The sequence below is a fragment of the Pituophis catenifer genome, unplaced genomic scaffold, assembly GCF_029215685.1.
Source record: "Pituophis catenifer annectens isolate HBS135680 unplaced genomic scaffold, rPitCat1.0.hap2 SCAF_2, whole genome shotgun sequence".
Taxonomy (NCBI): Eukaryota; Metazoa; Chordata; class Lepidosauria; order Squamata; family Colubridae; genus Pituophis; species Pituophis catenifer.
In genome coordinates this window covers 132212680-132229040 of record NW_027256882.1, presented here as the reverse complement: position 1 = coordinate 132229040, position 16361 = coordinate 132212680, and the positions used below count along the sequence as shown (strand labels likewise).

The following is a 16361-nucleotide window of genomic DNA, read 5'->3' as shown; positions in this document are numbered from 1 at the left end:
GGCATGTGAGCCGTCACCCATTGCGCTTCTGGGTTCTGGCGCACTGGCCAGCTGGTCTTCACACATGCAGGAGTGATGGAAACCGGAAGAGCAGCTGCCCAGTGTGCATGCACATGCCGAGAAGACAATCTTCCAGTTTCCAGGGTGCATATGCGCAATGGCCACCTGGTTTCTGGTGCACATGCACATGGGAAGACCAGCTGGCCAGTGCGCATGTGCATGGCGGATATTGTGAGATCATTCTAGGCAGCTGGTCTTCGGGTTCTGGCACGCATGCACGCTCTCCCATTTCAGCACTCGGTGCCAAAAATGTTTGCCAACACTCTGCTAGTCAATTCCCCATGGCTCTGTCCACAAGTCACTCCTCCTTGTCCCACAAAAGCTAATTCATGATTTCTAACTATGGTTTGTTGAATCATCTGTAAATGGCTGGGATCCCACATTGTGCTAAACTAAAGCATAATCCCAAGCACATAAACCAGAATGGCTGGCGTCATATAATACCTTAAACCAAAATTAAACTATGTTATGGCTCATTGTTCAGGGTTTGATCCTAGTCAGACTCTTCAATTGTGATGATTGGACAATTTTCCTAAAGGAGTTTTCCTAGTCTATAAATCCTGCCCAATCTTAAACATCCTAATCCAATTTATTTATTTATTTAGAAAATTTATATTGCCGCCTACTCACACATGGTGACTCAAAGCAGCTTTCAAGGATATAAAAAATGTATGAAAGAAATAAAAATAATAAAAAAGAAAAATAATAAAATAACCCCACCCCGGCGACAACACACATTCATATTAGCCATTTAATGGGCTCCATCTCATTTTGGAATTTTTTAGCTAGAACCTTTGTCCGTATGTTTTGTTGGCTAATATGTAAAGGCTTGTTTGTTTCTGTAGCAGTTATCTGTATAAGTTTCCAAAGGTCAACACTCGATCCGTAGTGATTATTTGGACTAGTCTCCATGAGGTAAAACAGTAAGAGTTTGCCGGAGACTTCTTGGTTAAGTCTTTCCTGGAACTGAGCTGACTTCAATGCAGTGATGGCAATAGCTTTGAATCACTGAGTTCAGTCAAGATTGGCCAGATCAGAAACTAAACCTCCCCGATTCTACAATTCTAAGATACTTAAATGGACACAAACACAAATGATAAATAATGGTAATTAATTATATTTACCTGGTTGCTGCTTTATCCTTTAGTGTATGTCAAGCACAGATTAGCTACAAAGAGGTGTTTTTCATTTTTCTCATAATTAAACCACAGATCTATCCATACCCTATTGAACAAAAAGTTCAAGATACCACAATTCTAATACCCTCTAGAAGCAGAAAAAATGGCAATGCTTGCTTAGCCCCTGAATTTACTAGAATAGATGCAGTTCTTATGAGGCAGTAACTTTTGCATGTGTCAAAAAAAATATTTTTTAAAAAAAATAACCAAAATCTTGCAAAGAATCCTCAATATTCTTCTCTCAAAGACCTTGGTTAACTTTTTGAAAATATGTGTGCATGAGCAGGAGAGCTCCGAAGACCAGTGGGTCCCCTGAATTGTGCACATGTGCACCGGACGCCCGAACACCAGCTGGGGCGTGCGTGCATGCGCAGCTGCTGGTGAGTTGGGCGAAAGCTCATGTGCCCGGAAAGATGTCTCAGCGTGCCACCTTGGGCATGCGTGCCATAGGTTCGCCATCATGGATCTAAGTATTCGGTAGCCCAGTGGTTAGTGTGCAGTATTGCAGGATACTTCTGCTGACTGCCAGCTGCCTGCAATTTGGCAGTTCAAATCTCACCAGGCTCAAGGTTGACTCTTCCATCCTTCTGAGGTGGGTAAAATGAGGATCCAGATTGTTGGGGGCAATATGCTGAATCTGTAAATCACGTAGAGAGGGCTGTAAAGCACTGTGAAGCGGAATATAAATCTAAGTGCTATTGCTATTCTAACAATAATGATAGTTATAATGGTTGTGAAACCTATTTTAGCATGTAAAAGTGGAACAGATATAAAAATGATAAAGAAATTTTTTCAGCATGTTTCAAAACATTCAACATCTGACATCATTTTTAGACTCCTAGATTTCCTGTATGTGAACAAAAATTGATTTCATTAAACATAAAATTGTTTGTTTAGTGACCATGTCTGGTATGGTAAATCTTTTACTTAATTTTCAGTCTTAATAGCTAGTGGGACAAATCCATTGTACTTCATTCTGTGTTGAACCTGATAATGCTCTTGAGTTTATTTATTTATTTTTTAAAAATTATATGGCTGCCCAACTCACCATCGGTGACTCCAGGTGATTATAAAAATAAAAACCCAATATAAAAACCATCAAAAGCAGTAACTCCCCACCCCTGAAGAATTATCAATTGCAATCATGGTTGGGCCCTGAGGGACAGTCTGGTATAGTGGTTAAGGCATTGGGCTACAAACCTGGAGACGATTGAGTTTTAGTCCTGCCTTAGGCCCAAAGTCAGTTAGGCCACTCTCAGCACTAGGAAAAAGGCAATGGTAAACCAATTCTGAAAATCTTGCCAAGGAAACTTCAGGGACTTGTTTATGTAGTCATCAGCAGTCAAGACTGGCTTAGAGGAAAACACTCCCATACAATCTTAAATTGGAGGCTTTAAAGCGGGAACATTGGAATTACAGGGAAGCTGCTGCCCATGCCTATGCAAGTCAGTCCCAGCAACCTATGCCTGCAAGTGATTCCATGTGTTTCTTCCCAGGAAACTGTTTTCAAATATTTTGAAATCAGGCTTTTCTTTCTTCTTTAATATGAAAGATAATGCATAGTCCAGCTTCTGTAGCAATCGAACATTTTGCAACATGTATTGTATTGTATTGTCTGATTTTATTCAAATAAAAATATTTTATTCTTTAAGTTTTCTTGATCAAATACTGGAAACAAATTAGCAAAATATCTGAGACACATATACACAAGAGAGATGAAAACTGGATTTTCTTCCAAGTGGGTGATAAGCTGGATCACTTTCAATGATATTTTATGGTCTTCTGTTCTTTTTTTTTGGGTGTGGGGGGGAAACCAGACACACAAATTATTCTGTTCAGATCTCCTATGGAAATAAGTATATTCGTTTGCTCAGTAAATGCCATAGGTGGATTCATTACTGTCCCTGTACCTGTCCAGGTACCTCAGAGGCTCGCGGTGTGGATATTTCTTCTGGGGAGGATGATATCTGGGTGGCCGAACAAAGTCAAACACTGGTTCCTTCATGTCTATAAAAGGAAGAGAGAATGTTAGCACTTCTCAACAATTACAAACATAACAAGCTCTGATCTTAAGATTCTTATCTCAATGGTTGACCAATTAATGGCTCATCAGTTTTCTATCTTTTATCTGTCATGGTCTGCAGTATTTTCACTGTGCCCTGAAAAAGCATATGCTTCCTTCTCTTCCTAATAAAGTGAAAAGAAGCGAATTCAGTAATTATAAATCTATATCCAGATTGTGGTTGATCCACAGTTACATTCTGCTGGTTACTATCTGTTCTGTTTATTTCTTGCTGGAGTAACTTTCTGTTTAAGTTCAGAAATTCCTGGACTAAATAATTCTGAAAGTTCTACACTTAGTTGATAAAACCACTGGGGCCTGGAAGCTGCACCAACTAACGGCATATGGCTTAAAATATAACCCAGTAGTATAACACTCAATAGTATTAGCATTAGCATTTCAAAAAACAAAATAGTTTCAAGCTAAAGTTACTGCCTGAACTTTGAAACAGAATAGGAAGAGTATTAAACTTTTCAGTTTTGGTGTTGGAGAAGATTCCCAAGTACACTGTGGACAGGCAAGAAAACAAAAAAATGGATTATCAAATAAATTAATCCAAGGTTCCCACTTCAGCCACAAATGACTAGGTTCAAATTATACTATTTTGGACACATTATGTGAAGACCTAACACTCTGGAGAAGGTGTTATTGCTGGGAAAGGAGAAAGGAAAAAGAAGAGGAAGACAACCAGCAATAAAATAGATGGGCTCAGTTACAGTTGTGATATTTTCATTATTGGAGGACCTAAAAGGTTAAAGACAGTTTATCAGGGAGAATATTGATGTGGGTGGTTGCTAAAAGTTAATGACCTGATGGCACATAATAAATCAATCATTACTACTGAAAACCTGAAATATATACAGGGGGACTTTCTTTATAATTTTACAGAAACTGCCACTGGAAAGTACATAATGAAACAGCAATAGATATTCCTCAAATTTATCATACAACTAATAAGGGAATAAAGGGAACTTAATCCACAGTATGATTGCTTAGAGGATTTGTCTGTGATGTTTTCTTGCTAGTGGTAAGGACATGATTTACCATTGTATTTTCAGGGATGTTTCCTTCAAGCTTTGTAAACTGGTCTACAGGCTCTGAAATTCCCTAGTGGTTTTCTATCCAAATATAAGTCAGGCATGACCCTGTTTAACTTTTGAGCCTTGATAGGATGAGTCTCATGCTGCATCTGTAAAGATTTTCACACTGGAGCTCTTAGAAGCCTTAGGAGTAGAATGCTCAGCGACTCCCCCCAGCACCCCACTAAACATGGCTCCCACTTGCAGTTTCTATTCCATGCATATTTACTGTGTGCTAAATTATGAGTACATTTGCAAGTTCTCTCCCATACTATTTCAGTGCCAATTACCCAAAACAGGCCCCATAAAAGAGTGACTGATCAAGGGATTTTTTTGAAGAGGAAGCTTCCAGTTTCTATCAATTTTGGGTTTAAACTACAGCTTACACCTCATTCCCACCCAATTATATGGTTTATTTGGGATAACAAAGTTTAAGTCTGTCCCAACATTTCATTTCAACTCTAAATAAAATGCAAAACTGTAGATATTTTACATGTGATCCATTACTTACTAAGAAGCTCATAAAAGATGTTTGTAACAGACTTATCCCACTCGCATTGGAAAAACGCCAGTCCTGCTGGTGTCATGTCACTCTGATGCTTCTTGTAGAAGTCAAATGTTTTGAATGTTCTCATCTTGAGGCTGTGACTGAAGAGATGAAAATACAAATGCAGTGGGTTTGTGTTTTGTAATCGCTTCATCTATTATTATTTCCCTGTTCAAACATCAATTTCTGAACTCTTAAATTGAAAATATAGATGTGCTATGTGTTGAGTACTATGTTTTCCCCCTAGAAATAATAATTTAATGAGAGTGAAAGTGAGAAAAAAAACAATTTAAAACTGGTTTAAATTTTAAACGTGGGGTTCCTGGAATGAGAGAATTATACCCAATTCTCCTATTCAACAGCTTCCTATAAGCAGTTTTATCTTGACTGTGTTCCCTCTGCCTGCCATTGTACATTCATTGTACAGCCATTTAAAAAACAGAGCTTAGTGGGCATCAACACCTGTACCCCACTCTATTTGTGAGAATTACACTGGAAGACCCCAGAGTTATTTAATATAACTACTGGCCCTATGCTGATTTCTACCCAAAGAAGCAGCCCAAAGAGTTGTGTGTACAGACTACTGTCCAATAAAAAGGTTCCAACATTTAAAGCCATTTGGCTAGTTGTGTTTGTTTTCAAGTTGTGCTGTGTCTATTTTTTTTTCTGCTGAACTAAACTGTTTTAAACTCTTAATATTAAATGCCTCTGGAGAGTCAGTCATCCAGGTCATAATTGTCCCAAAGGTGCTTTTTCAAGAGGCAATTGGACTTTCTGATTTTTCTTTGAAGGCATTTCACTTCTCATCCAAGAAGCTTCTTCAGCTCTGACTAGATGGGCTCTGACACCATCCAGCCAGAGTTGAAGAAGCTTTTTGGATGAGAAGCGAAACGTCTTTGAAGAAAAAACAGAAAGTCCAGTTGCCTCTTGAAAAAGCACCTTTCGGTCTTAATATTAAAAAAATCTTAAACTGTCAGTTTTCCTTCCTAAATCTGTCATCTCCTGAGATAAGATGTAACATCCCAATATAATTTTCTTTCATCATTAGATGGAAAACGTGAAGAGTTACCATGGTGTTGGCCGCACATCTTCAGTAAAATCAATTGGCTGGTGCTGTTTGAATAGAAGGAAGACGTAGCGGTGGTATCCCGTTCCTCTGGCTGGAAATGCAGGGAAATAATGGCAGATTTCTTGCCCTGCCTCTATTTGGTTGCCCGGAATGTTTCCCCTGTTGATATAAAACAGGATCCAAACATGTTTGTTTGATATTATTCCCCTGAACAAACAAAGAATTCATTCTACAGCCACCAAAGGATAAAATTACAGTTTATCTTGGGGAAGTTGGAGCTATTCCAATGAGGATAATAATAAAGGTTAGCAAGTTCCCTTGCAAAACTGATTTGCTACTTGGCAAAAGCTGCTAGCAATTTAACTGGGCAGTGTACAGTGCTGGGGAAACTTTGAGCTCATCCCTCAGGGTCTTTTAAGTTTACCAGACGGAGTGCTGTTGGATTCCAAGGATCTCATCTCTGTTTTAACCAGTGTTACATTATAGGGCATATCTCAGAAATCAATGCAATCCTCAGGGTTTTGTCAAATTCACAAAAATTCCTATTTAGACAATTCAAATCCTATAAAGTTTACTGAAGGTCAGACAGCTTTCCGCCAACTTTAAGATGTATGGATTTTAAATTCCCCGGATTCTCAGCTGTGGCCACACAGAGAATTCTAAGACTTGAAACCCTCACATTCAGAAAGCATCCCGTCTGGGGAAGGTTGAGGTTAAGAATTTGGAAGGCCCTTCCAAATTCTTCCTTCTAATATTTTTCTTCCTATTTTTTTGCAATACAGACCATCTTCTTAGTTTTCTCGTTCCATATATTCTTGCCCTCTTTTTGCCTTTTGAGGGAAAATAAGTCACTTATATATAATCTTATAGCATTATTGAACCTGGTGTTTCTTTGGCATAGTAATAATAAACAATTTAAAATTGCCTTATATTAGGTAGAATATTGTTGGATATATATTAAATAGATGAAAGAGACAATGTGGGATAGTGGTTAAGGAGCATGACTAGGATAAGGGAGATCCAGATTCAAGTCCTCATTCATCTATGGAGCTTATTCTTTATGCAAGGGTAAAATGACAAACTATTCCATGCATACCATCATAACCTCCTTAGAGGAAAGGTAGGATGTACAGATAAGAAATATGCATCATCAAGACTAATATGGGGAGTGCCTCTCACCTTCCAGATACTGCTAACCTACAGCATTAGCATCACTCACTTCTGAGCACGCAGTCTGGCTTTGCTGAGTATTTTGTGTGTAATGCCATCTGGAAGATCAGAGATCCACCTGCCAACTGACTCTGACTGCCATGCTTTTTGACATTCAACTTTGGGCCTTTGACATGCAAAGAACATGTCATACCACTAAACCATGGGTCTTAATTAATCAAAGACGGAAAAAAATTGCACAAAGGGGAAGGAGGAAAGAAGTAGGATACAATAATTTTCTAGGGCTCAAAGAGGAGAATAGACTTGTTATACAAACTCCCCCAAAATTGTGTATTTTCATTCCAACTAAGAAGTATTCAGAGCCAACTACAACTAAAATCTTCCTTGACTTGTTAGAATGGTCCAGTTCTGATCACATCTGGCAAATATATTGGCTCCTCAAAAATAGAAACAGCCAAAGAACCAATATCCATTCTTTTCTTAGCTTTGGACCATTGAGATCATAGACCTTTATTTAAGAACTAATGGCTTCAAGTTACAGAACATGGAGCAGAGGTGGTCAAACATGTTCCAGGGCAAGAAAGAATAATTTTAAATGAAAAAGGAGTAGATTCTAGCTAATTATTAAGGGCACATTTCTAACAGTATAAGCTGCTTCATTAACAGAAGTCAATGGAGTCTGCTGACTTGAAGGCCATGTAATGGGCTTGCCATACTAGTAGATTATACACTGAGAAGTGGAATAGGCTAGACTAAGATCCCATCTAATCCATATATTCTATGATTCTATAATAATGTGTGGATCAGGGAAATTAGCGTGATAGTACATTGGAAGCTAAATGTTGAGATTCTGTTCCAGATTCCCTTTGAATATGAAAATGATGCCCACAGTGCAGGAGGTTGGACTAGAAGACCTCCAAGGTCCCTTTCAGCTCTGTTATTCTGTATTCCATACAGTGCTAATACTCACACCAACCAATGGACGTACTCCAAATTGCCCTCAGACAGGTGTCCATCTGTACACACAAGGTATACAAAAACCCAGTAAATATACAACTTATCTTACAAAGTATATCTTTATTATACTATTTTGGCTATAGCATATTCAGATTTTTTTCTTAACTACTACAACAGTTCCTTTTTCATGCTACTATAAAAAAGTTTCACAATGGCTTTTTAAAAACTGAATGACAAAGGTTGAATATTATATAAAGAAACATTTGACAAAACAACGCCCCCCCAGTTCTGATACATCTGTACCACATATTAATCCATAGTCATCCGATTTTAAAACTAAATTAAATTATAATAACATATTTTAAAATTGCAAAACATTTCAAACTATTGTATGATCTCTTTAAACTCATATTCTGTGGTCCTCGATGCCTAAAATGATTAAAAAATGGGATTGAGGTCAGGCTGGATAAAGATTATAAATTTCCCAGAATCACTAGGATAGTGTGGGATGGCTGACATATAGATTAATTAAATAAATAAATACAGCTATTTACTATGAGCATTTTAATTTTAATCTCTGACTCATGGGGGTTGCCAGATCTGGCAGGCAATATGTCAGCAAAAGCCTACCATGGGCCTGGACAGGCAAAGCAGCAAGTGAGTTTGGATAGTGGTACAATTTGATCAGCTTTGAGGAAAAAATTGCAGCCTTTTTTATATTGCTCACAACTTCTACAAGCTTTAAACACAGTCTAGACTCTAGGGACAAAGAAACATCTAGAACTTGCAAAATCCTCCTTTAAAATGCCAAGTCCTACCATACAAAAGCAAGAATTATCTAAATTAAATCGAACAAAAGTCTAAGCCAGGTATCCCCAAACTCTTTACCTCATCAACCCTTCATGGATTTTCAAATTGTTCACTGACTCCCAAACATTATATAAAAATAATTTAACAGGTACTCTAATACTACAAACGTTAACACCATCAAAAACAAAATCTGCCTATCCCAGGTTCTTGGGAAGGTCTCAATAGGCGGATAAAAATACCAAGTCCTATCTAAACATCTAGCTGACTATGCAAAGAACCATAATAAAAGAGACAACTCAAAGTTGCTCTCACCAGCGACTAACCGTTCAACCCTGGGTAACACTGTCTCACTGGACTAGAGACCAAAATGGAGCTCCAAAGAAACCCCAAAAGATCGACCCCCAATTGGCCTTTGATCATTTATCAACCTGCTATTGATTCCAAGCCATTTATCAAATAGTCCTACTGACTCTGAGGGTCAATATTAACCACTCTGAGGAACCCCAATCTAGGCAGTTTTTCTTAATTGTATGATTTCTGATTTCTTTTCTCTATAGATTTTTGTTTCAGCTGCAGCAACTGGATTTTAATCAGAAGCTCCATCAAAATGTGCAATGGAAAATCTTTTCCAACTGTTAAGAAATCCTATCATACTAAGAAAGTATTCTTAACATAATGGCACTTACCTAGATTAGTGAGCAACAATGTCCAAAGTGTTCCTTCATCTGCTTCAAATGAGACTTCAGGAGGATTAAAAGCCTAAACAAGAAAATATGACAATGAGTATTAAAAAACTATTCCCCCACCCCCACCCCACCATGGTCTTGAATAAAGAATTACAACTTTAATTGTAAGATATCCAGAGTCGGTGATGTAGTTGAGTAGTCCTTTAGTTGAAATAACAATAATTTCTTAAACTTGCTCTCCTAGCTGTTCACAGCTTTCACATCAGCCAACAGACATTTAAATCATTTCTTGATAACTGCAGCATGGAGAACCAAAACTAACATTCTCAAGGGATTTGGGAGTTAAAAAGGAAGATGCGGTAGAAAAAAAGGTAGGGGATGGGAACAAATTTTGGGAGCCATGGATTGCAAAAGGAAAGGTAGTGACACACCCCATCCCCCCACCCCCATTATATCACTCAAGTGGATAGAAAGTATATTTCAAGATGTTTGGGGAATTTGGGAGGGGATTATTTTCAACCAGGATGTGTACAATAACTATCTTGATGATTTACACTCCCCTTTTCTTCCATTTTAGGTTACAAATAGGAGAAAATAACTGACAAGTTTCCTCACTGCATGAATTTGAGAGATTCTGTGGACAATAAAAAAAGGTCATACTGCTGTTATTGATAACAGAAGTCTCACCCAAACACCAACAGTATTGCAAAAAGCTATCTCATTCTGTATGATTATTCCAGCCCATGCAAAATTTACAAGTAAGGTTGAGAGTCAGTAGTTGAAGCATCTCTTGTCATGATTATGTGATAGAGCATCTTATGGTCCCAGATATTTAAGATGATGGTAGTTTCTGCTTTACTCATGCTTTACTGTGCAACTGATACTGTTTTTTCTTCACAAAACAATTCATTGCTGATTTTTAGCATTTGTCTGTACTTAGTTGAAAACTGCTCCAGGTATTGTATTACCGAAATAGTACACAAACATTTAATAAGTGAAAGTTATGTTCACTTCACTGATGCAATTGAGACTGGAAATTGCATAGCTAACCTAGTTGTAAAATAAAACATTAGTTATGTCAGTTCCCAGTTCATTAAGCAAATTACCATACATTATTAAACATGTTATGTTGATCAGAAGCTGGTAGGGAAGGTCACAAAAGGTGATCACATAATTGCAGAACACTGTGACTATTGTAAATCCATGCTGGTTGCCAAATACCCAAATTGCAAATATGTAATTGTGACAACCACATCCTCTAGGATCAGCCGTAAGTCCCCTTTCTCAGCACTGTTGTAACTTTGGACAGTTGCTGAACAAGTGGTCAATAAGTAAGTTAATAGTTAACCTGACAGTAGTTAATCTGACAAAGAGAACACTGCATGTATCTTTGATTATAGCTATTCCTATTTACTAGGTGTTAATTCTAATTGTAGAATTAATTTATAGTGAATCTGATTTCATGCAGCTTAACCCTAACAGCTGTAGACCTGCAAGGTGAGTATTTTGCTGGCAGAGCACTATATTAGTACATAGAGAACATATAACTATTAACATGTTTAGAGTAATGACATATTCATTAGGCACAATTTTGTGAAACCCTCCAGGAAATTTACTTTAGTGTCTTATACCTAATACGTGCATGAGCAGCAGACAAACCAAAACCAAAAAAGGATGTACTTTATCTCAAAGCTCCTATTCTTGGTAAATACCTCTGTGGGAGTAACCACATTTCCATAATAAACTGGCATAACGTAATTCTCATCCTGGTTATATTCCACTTTTAGAAGCACTCTGGGAACAAACATAGCATTATCAAACAAGTCCCGGTACAGTCCATAGTGTTCTGCTAATCGTTGCTTGTGATATGGGCCACTGGTTCTTTCCCATTCAGCTTTGACATCATCTAGCGGAATCTGCACTGCAAGCAGAAACAAAATAGTTAAGTAAACAAAACGGATAAACGCTTGTGAATGCAAAGGAAGTAAATGTTGGGAGAGTGGTTATTAACATACATGTTTTGAGCCAGGCTGCCTTTTCCAGTTCTGGATTAGTTAAATTTTGTTTCCTAAAAGCCTTTCTCTCTTTATATATATTTCTTCGTGATAGTGGAAGACTGGGCAGACCAATGTCGATCTTTGCCTCTTTATCTAAGATTTAAAAGAAAAGAGATTATGCAAAATAAATCTTGTAGCTTTCTATACAATATACTGAAGGACAACCCATAACTACTTGAAAAATTGGGCAGAGTCAATGTCTTGTTTAAATAACAGACCTTAAAGATGAAAATAACCACTTATTTTCTATCTTAGAATATGTAGAAAGTGCCTGTTGTAGACTTTAAATCTCTGATTTATAGAACTCTTAAGGTTGCAGAATTCATTACAAGTTAAAGGGGGAAACAAATCAGTGCATTTTTCTAATAGATGCCTTGCTTTTTGAACAGAAACAATTGTTCTGTTTCATTTTCAAGATATAATTACAAAAGCCAAATCATCAACTTTATTTTGTTTATACTTTCCTGTTCACTTTCTCAACAGAACTGAATGTTACAATCCAATTCATTGTATGTGTATTCAAAAATATGTTCTATCATGGTCAATAAAATGTATAAGTATACAAAATGCAATATTTCCCTTGGGAAAAATATTAAACTATTTGATCAAAGCTACTGGAAGGGAAAAAAAAACTGGGCTGGGATTTTGTGCCCTTCGATGGTCAATACCTTCCTCTGGAGTGATGTATTTCTTATATGTTCGCCACCAAGGAGTTTTTTTATTTTCTTTTTCTGCTACCTTGAAATAGCGAGTGAAAACACGATATTTTTCCAGTGCTTCCAAATTACTAACATCAATGTCTTCATTAGGCATTGGTCCCAGAGGTACACCCAGTTTGCAGAGGACAGCTAAAACAAAAACATAAAACAAAATAATTTGTATTTGTGTAACAAATTATCCTGTTGGATCAAAAACACAGTAAGCTAGATCTTCATTTGGGCTTCTCCTATTCAAATGTAACCATTCCACAATGGACATAGGAGCAAAATGAAGAAAAAAGACTGCAAAAACAGATAATTATATTAAAATGTACATTTAATTTACATGTTTAAATTGTTAGACTTAAACACAGTATGGAAAAAGGTGAAAGAATCAAATACTGAATCATGACACTTATTTCTACATTTATCTGTGAACTGTATGAAATAAATAGCATAATATAGCACCAAAACATACCATCAATTTTTCTGTCTCTCCATTTGCAAAAGTATAAAATCTATTTCCAAGATGATTTTTAAAAACAGAGTAGTTAGTAACTGTACTCTTCTTCTAAAATGAAGATTAGATACCTTTATATCTGTATCTACATTTAGTTTATTGGAAATATAGATACACAATGAGTGATCACAGAATACCTAATTTTAACCATTAAAACAATGTATTTTAGTTGCAATCAAAATCAATATGTTTATATACATAAAAAGGCACCAATACTACTAGCCACTTTTAATAATCTGTTTTATGTTAGTTTCCAAATACTGCAGTTATTAATGGCATAAGTAAACATGAATGACTACTGTTCCCTTCAACCTGGGACCAGTCCTTTGTGGGCATTTTTGATAAGCATTTTACAGAATGAAAAAACGATATATCCATAACCAATCTCTTCATACAAGTTGAGAGCACTGTCCTCATTTCAAAAGTGATTTTAAAGAAATGCCTTGGCCCTCATGCATCCAAGACCTTTCTTGCCTTTATTAAAATGACTGCATTTTAAAAAATGCTTTACGGATCCACCTTTCATAGCAAATTACAGACAGCTTTAAGAATCCTCCTTTCAGAGCAAATTTCTTGCACAGAAGCATTAAAAAAAATCAACAAATTAACAGCAGAGATGTGCACCACTGGTGCAAGGTTTAAACCACATCTATCAAAATATTTTCAGTCTCGGTAATCTATTATTGTATGATTGTTTGGGTATCTGCAGTTCAGAGAGTGTAAACCTAGCAGAACCTTACAAGTTAAGATGCATACTATGCTTGCAGAAAAACCTAAATCCATCCAACTCTAAGTGAAAAGACCACCATTCCTGGGATATTTCAACAAAGCCTATAAAGGTGATATCAACATTCCAGACACAGGGATGCCCTGGAATATAAGAACTGAAGAAGCTTCTTGGAAGAGAAGCGAAACGTCTTCAAAGAAAAACAAGAAAGTCCAGTTGCCTCTTGAAAAAGCATCTTTGGGACAACCATGACCTGCATGACTCAGAATCTCCATCGACATTGGAATATAATGGAACAAAATTTAACAGGAGGAATGGTCAGAGGTGGACTTCTAAAGCGGGGAAGCCCGTTTCACGAAGCGCTGAAAGATCACCGGGAAAAAAATGCCCCAATTTTCTCTCCCATTCTAGCATCACCCACCAGTAGTACTAAAGCCTCTGCTCTTCCGGAATCCGCGCAGGGCGACGTTTAGAACGGGCGCCGCCATTTTTGTAGGATCTTAGGTTCCCTCTCTTGGAAAGGGTCCCTCAGGGCGCTATTGGCGCATATGAGTGACGTCACGCCGAAGTTGTTCCCCGAGTGCCTGTAAAGGTTTTTTTTAAAAAAATATTTTAATTCTTTTAATAATTCTCCTAAGCGTCCGCTTCATCTGTCGATTCGTAAAATCGTATGCTATAACAAGCAGTGTGTTTCTTTGAAATTAGCTGACTTTCCACTGAGGCTACAGTACAGTAAATGTACTTAATTAAAATGTACTTAGTTAAAATGTATTTAATTAAAAGGAGGATTGCCAGTCAGGAGCAAAATGTATAAACACACAGAAAACTCCCTGTAATAATTAATTTTATTCTTTTAGAATTTTCATATAACAACTTTGCTACTTTGTTGGAGTGGTAAGGATCACTTTACAGTATAAATTTTACAATTATAATCTAAGGAACAAGTCAAGCTGATGCCATTGGTGGTGTTAAACAAGATAGTTAAATATCCAGGGCCTTCTTTCATTCTGATTAACTTCTAAGGTCAAGTCTAGTTTTTTTTTAAAAAAAATACCTGCTTACTGAAGGTAATTCAGCAGATCTGAAATAAGAACGGTGGGAAACTGATCCTTAATGGCCATACAGTTAAGGGGTCTAACCAGGAGCAGGTCTCAAAATAATTCTTTTTTTTTCTGAGACAAAAAAAAAAGTGATTTGGGCACTTGCTATGATATGATTTACAGTTCCACAGTTAGCATCTGATTCAAAGGTGCAAGCCTTAGCTAGGTGTCCTGGGACTTTACAGCAGAAACACAAACCAAGGTGTCCTCAGTTTCTTTGGCGCAGACAGGGATCTCTTTTTCTATTTGCATGGTTCTCCAATCTTGATGCCCACGCAGACTATAAGGTAGGATAGGGGTGAAGAAAAGTGGAAAATTTCCCCCCTTATTTCCCCCACAATCACCCACTGGTTGATGCACATTATAACAGTTCTTTCATGTCTTGTCTCAATAATTTAAACAGGTTCGAGCAAGATCATCCCATCCCACATTTCTGGCATATAATTGAAAATACCAGATTCACAATGTCAGTCCTGCTTCAGTTTATGCATCTCATCATTTGCTATTGCTATTGCTCTCCTGATCAGATTGTGAGATGCAGCTCAATCTTTGCATGAAGTTCTGATAATTATCCAGCAAAGTATCACGGCCTTCAATGAGGGACACAGCCAGAGGTGGTATTCAGCAGGTACTGACCAATTCTGAAGAACTCATAGCGAAAATTTTGAGTAGTTCAGAGAACCAGTAAATACCACCTCTGACTGGCCCCGCCCCCATCTATTCTCTGCCTCCGGAGCCCCAGCTGATCAGGAGGAAATGGGAATTTTGCAGTAACCTTCCCCTGGAGTGGAGGGAATGGAGATTTTACAGTAGCCTTCCCCTGGAGTGGGGTGGGAATGGAGATTTTACAGTATCCTTCCCCTGCCATGCCCACCAAGCCATGCCACACCTACCAAGCCACGCCCACAGAACTGGTAGTAAAAAAAAATGAATCCCATTACTGGCACACAGCTCTTTATTTCAGGAGACTCGGAACAAAGGTCACCCTAGTGATCTGTAGGAAGTTCTGCTGGTTGATCTTCCATAAACAATTCTTTCTGGGCTTTTCAGCTTCAGCAAACTCCCATAAGAGTGAAGAAATATTGGCTGGGCTGGACTGCTTTTAACTGAAGTAAGCATTGTCACAATTATCATGCCAATTGAACCATGGCATTGTTCAGAGTGATTTGTATATCCACTTATTAATGTAATAGTGTTTGGTGCCGAGTTTGGTTGTTTTCTTGCAGAAGTAACAAACTAGGTAACATCATCAGTGCTAGTCAAAATGGGCAATGAAACATTTGTAAGAAAAAAACCAAGCTCAGAAGGCACCAAGGACCCCTCATTTTAACATTGAGGTACAAATATTTTCCTTTATTGGTTGTAATAGTGCTTCAGCAAGTTGTTCTTCAGATAAAGGGGTGCCCTGACACAATCCAAGACAAAGTTTGATGTTTTTCTGAATGTGTGTGGAAGCTTTAAAATTTGATATCAACTCCTCAAAATAGGCTAGGTGAGGAAACAGACATCACAAAGACTGTTAGAATTCTATTGTTGTAGAGTATAACAGAACGTTTTCCACTACTTTGACTAATAGTAAAGAGAATTAAGGCAGAGTTATCCAGCAGTTCTTTCTGAGTCTCTCTTCTTCCTAGGGCTAAA

General features: G+C 37.5%; 1 protein-coding gene across 1 annotated transcript; it reads right to left on the bottom strand.

Annotated features, from left to right (window-relative positions):
* Positions 1-2857: 2857 nt before the first annotated feature.
* Positions 2858-14131, bottom strand: MRPL38 (mitochondrial ribosomal protein L38). Its single transcript, XM_070937555.1, has 9 exons — positions 14042-14131; positions 12344-12523; positions 11634-11768; positions 11331-11539; positions 9619-9691; positions 8136-8181; positions 5996-6154; positions 4891-5027; positions 2858-3245 (listed from the first exon to the last, which is right to left on the bottom strand). Exons 1-9 carry the CDS (start codon positions 14106-14108, stop codon positions 3109-3111), a joined length of 1143 nt encoding a protein of 380 aa, XP_070793656.1. The 5' UTR covers positions 14109-14131; the 3' UTR covers positions 2858-3108.
* Positions 14132-16361: the final 2230 nt, after the last annotated feature.

Bases quoted from the DNA above. Each gene is read 5' to 3' on its own strand.
- MRPL38 (XM_070937555.1), bottom strand. From the start codon at position 14,108: ATGGCGGCGCCCGTTCTAAACGTCGCCCTGCGCGGATTCCGGAAGAGC. The intron at 11,769-12,343 runs GTATTGACCATC...TTTAAATCTTAG, and splicing joins ATACATCACTCCAGAGGAAG to ATAAAGAGGCAAAGATCGAC. The intron at 6,155-8,135 runs GTGAGTATTAGC...TTATATCAACAG, and splicing joins GAGTACGTCCATTGGTTGGT to GGGAAACATTCCGGGCAACC.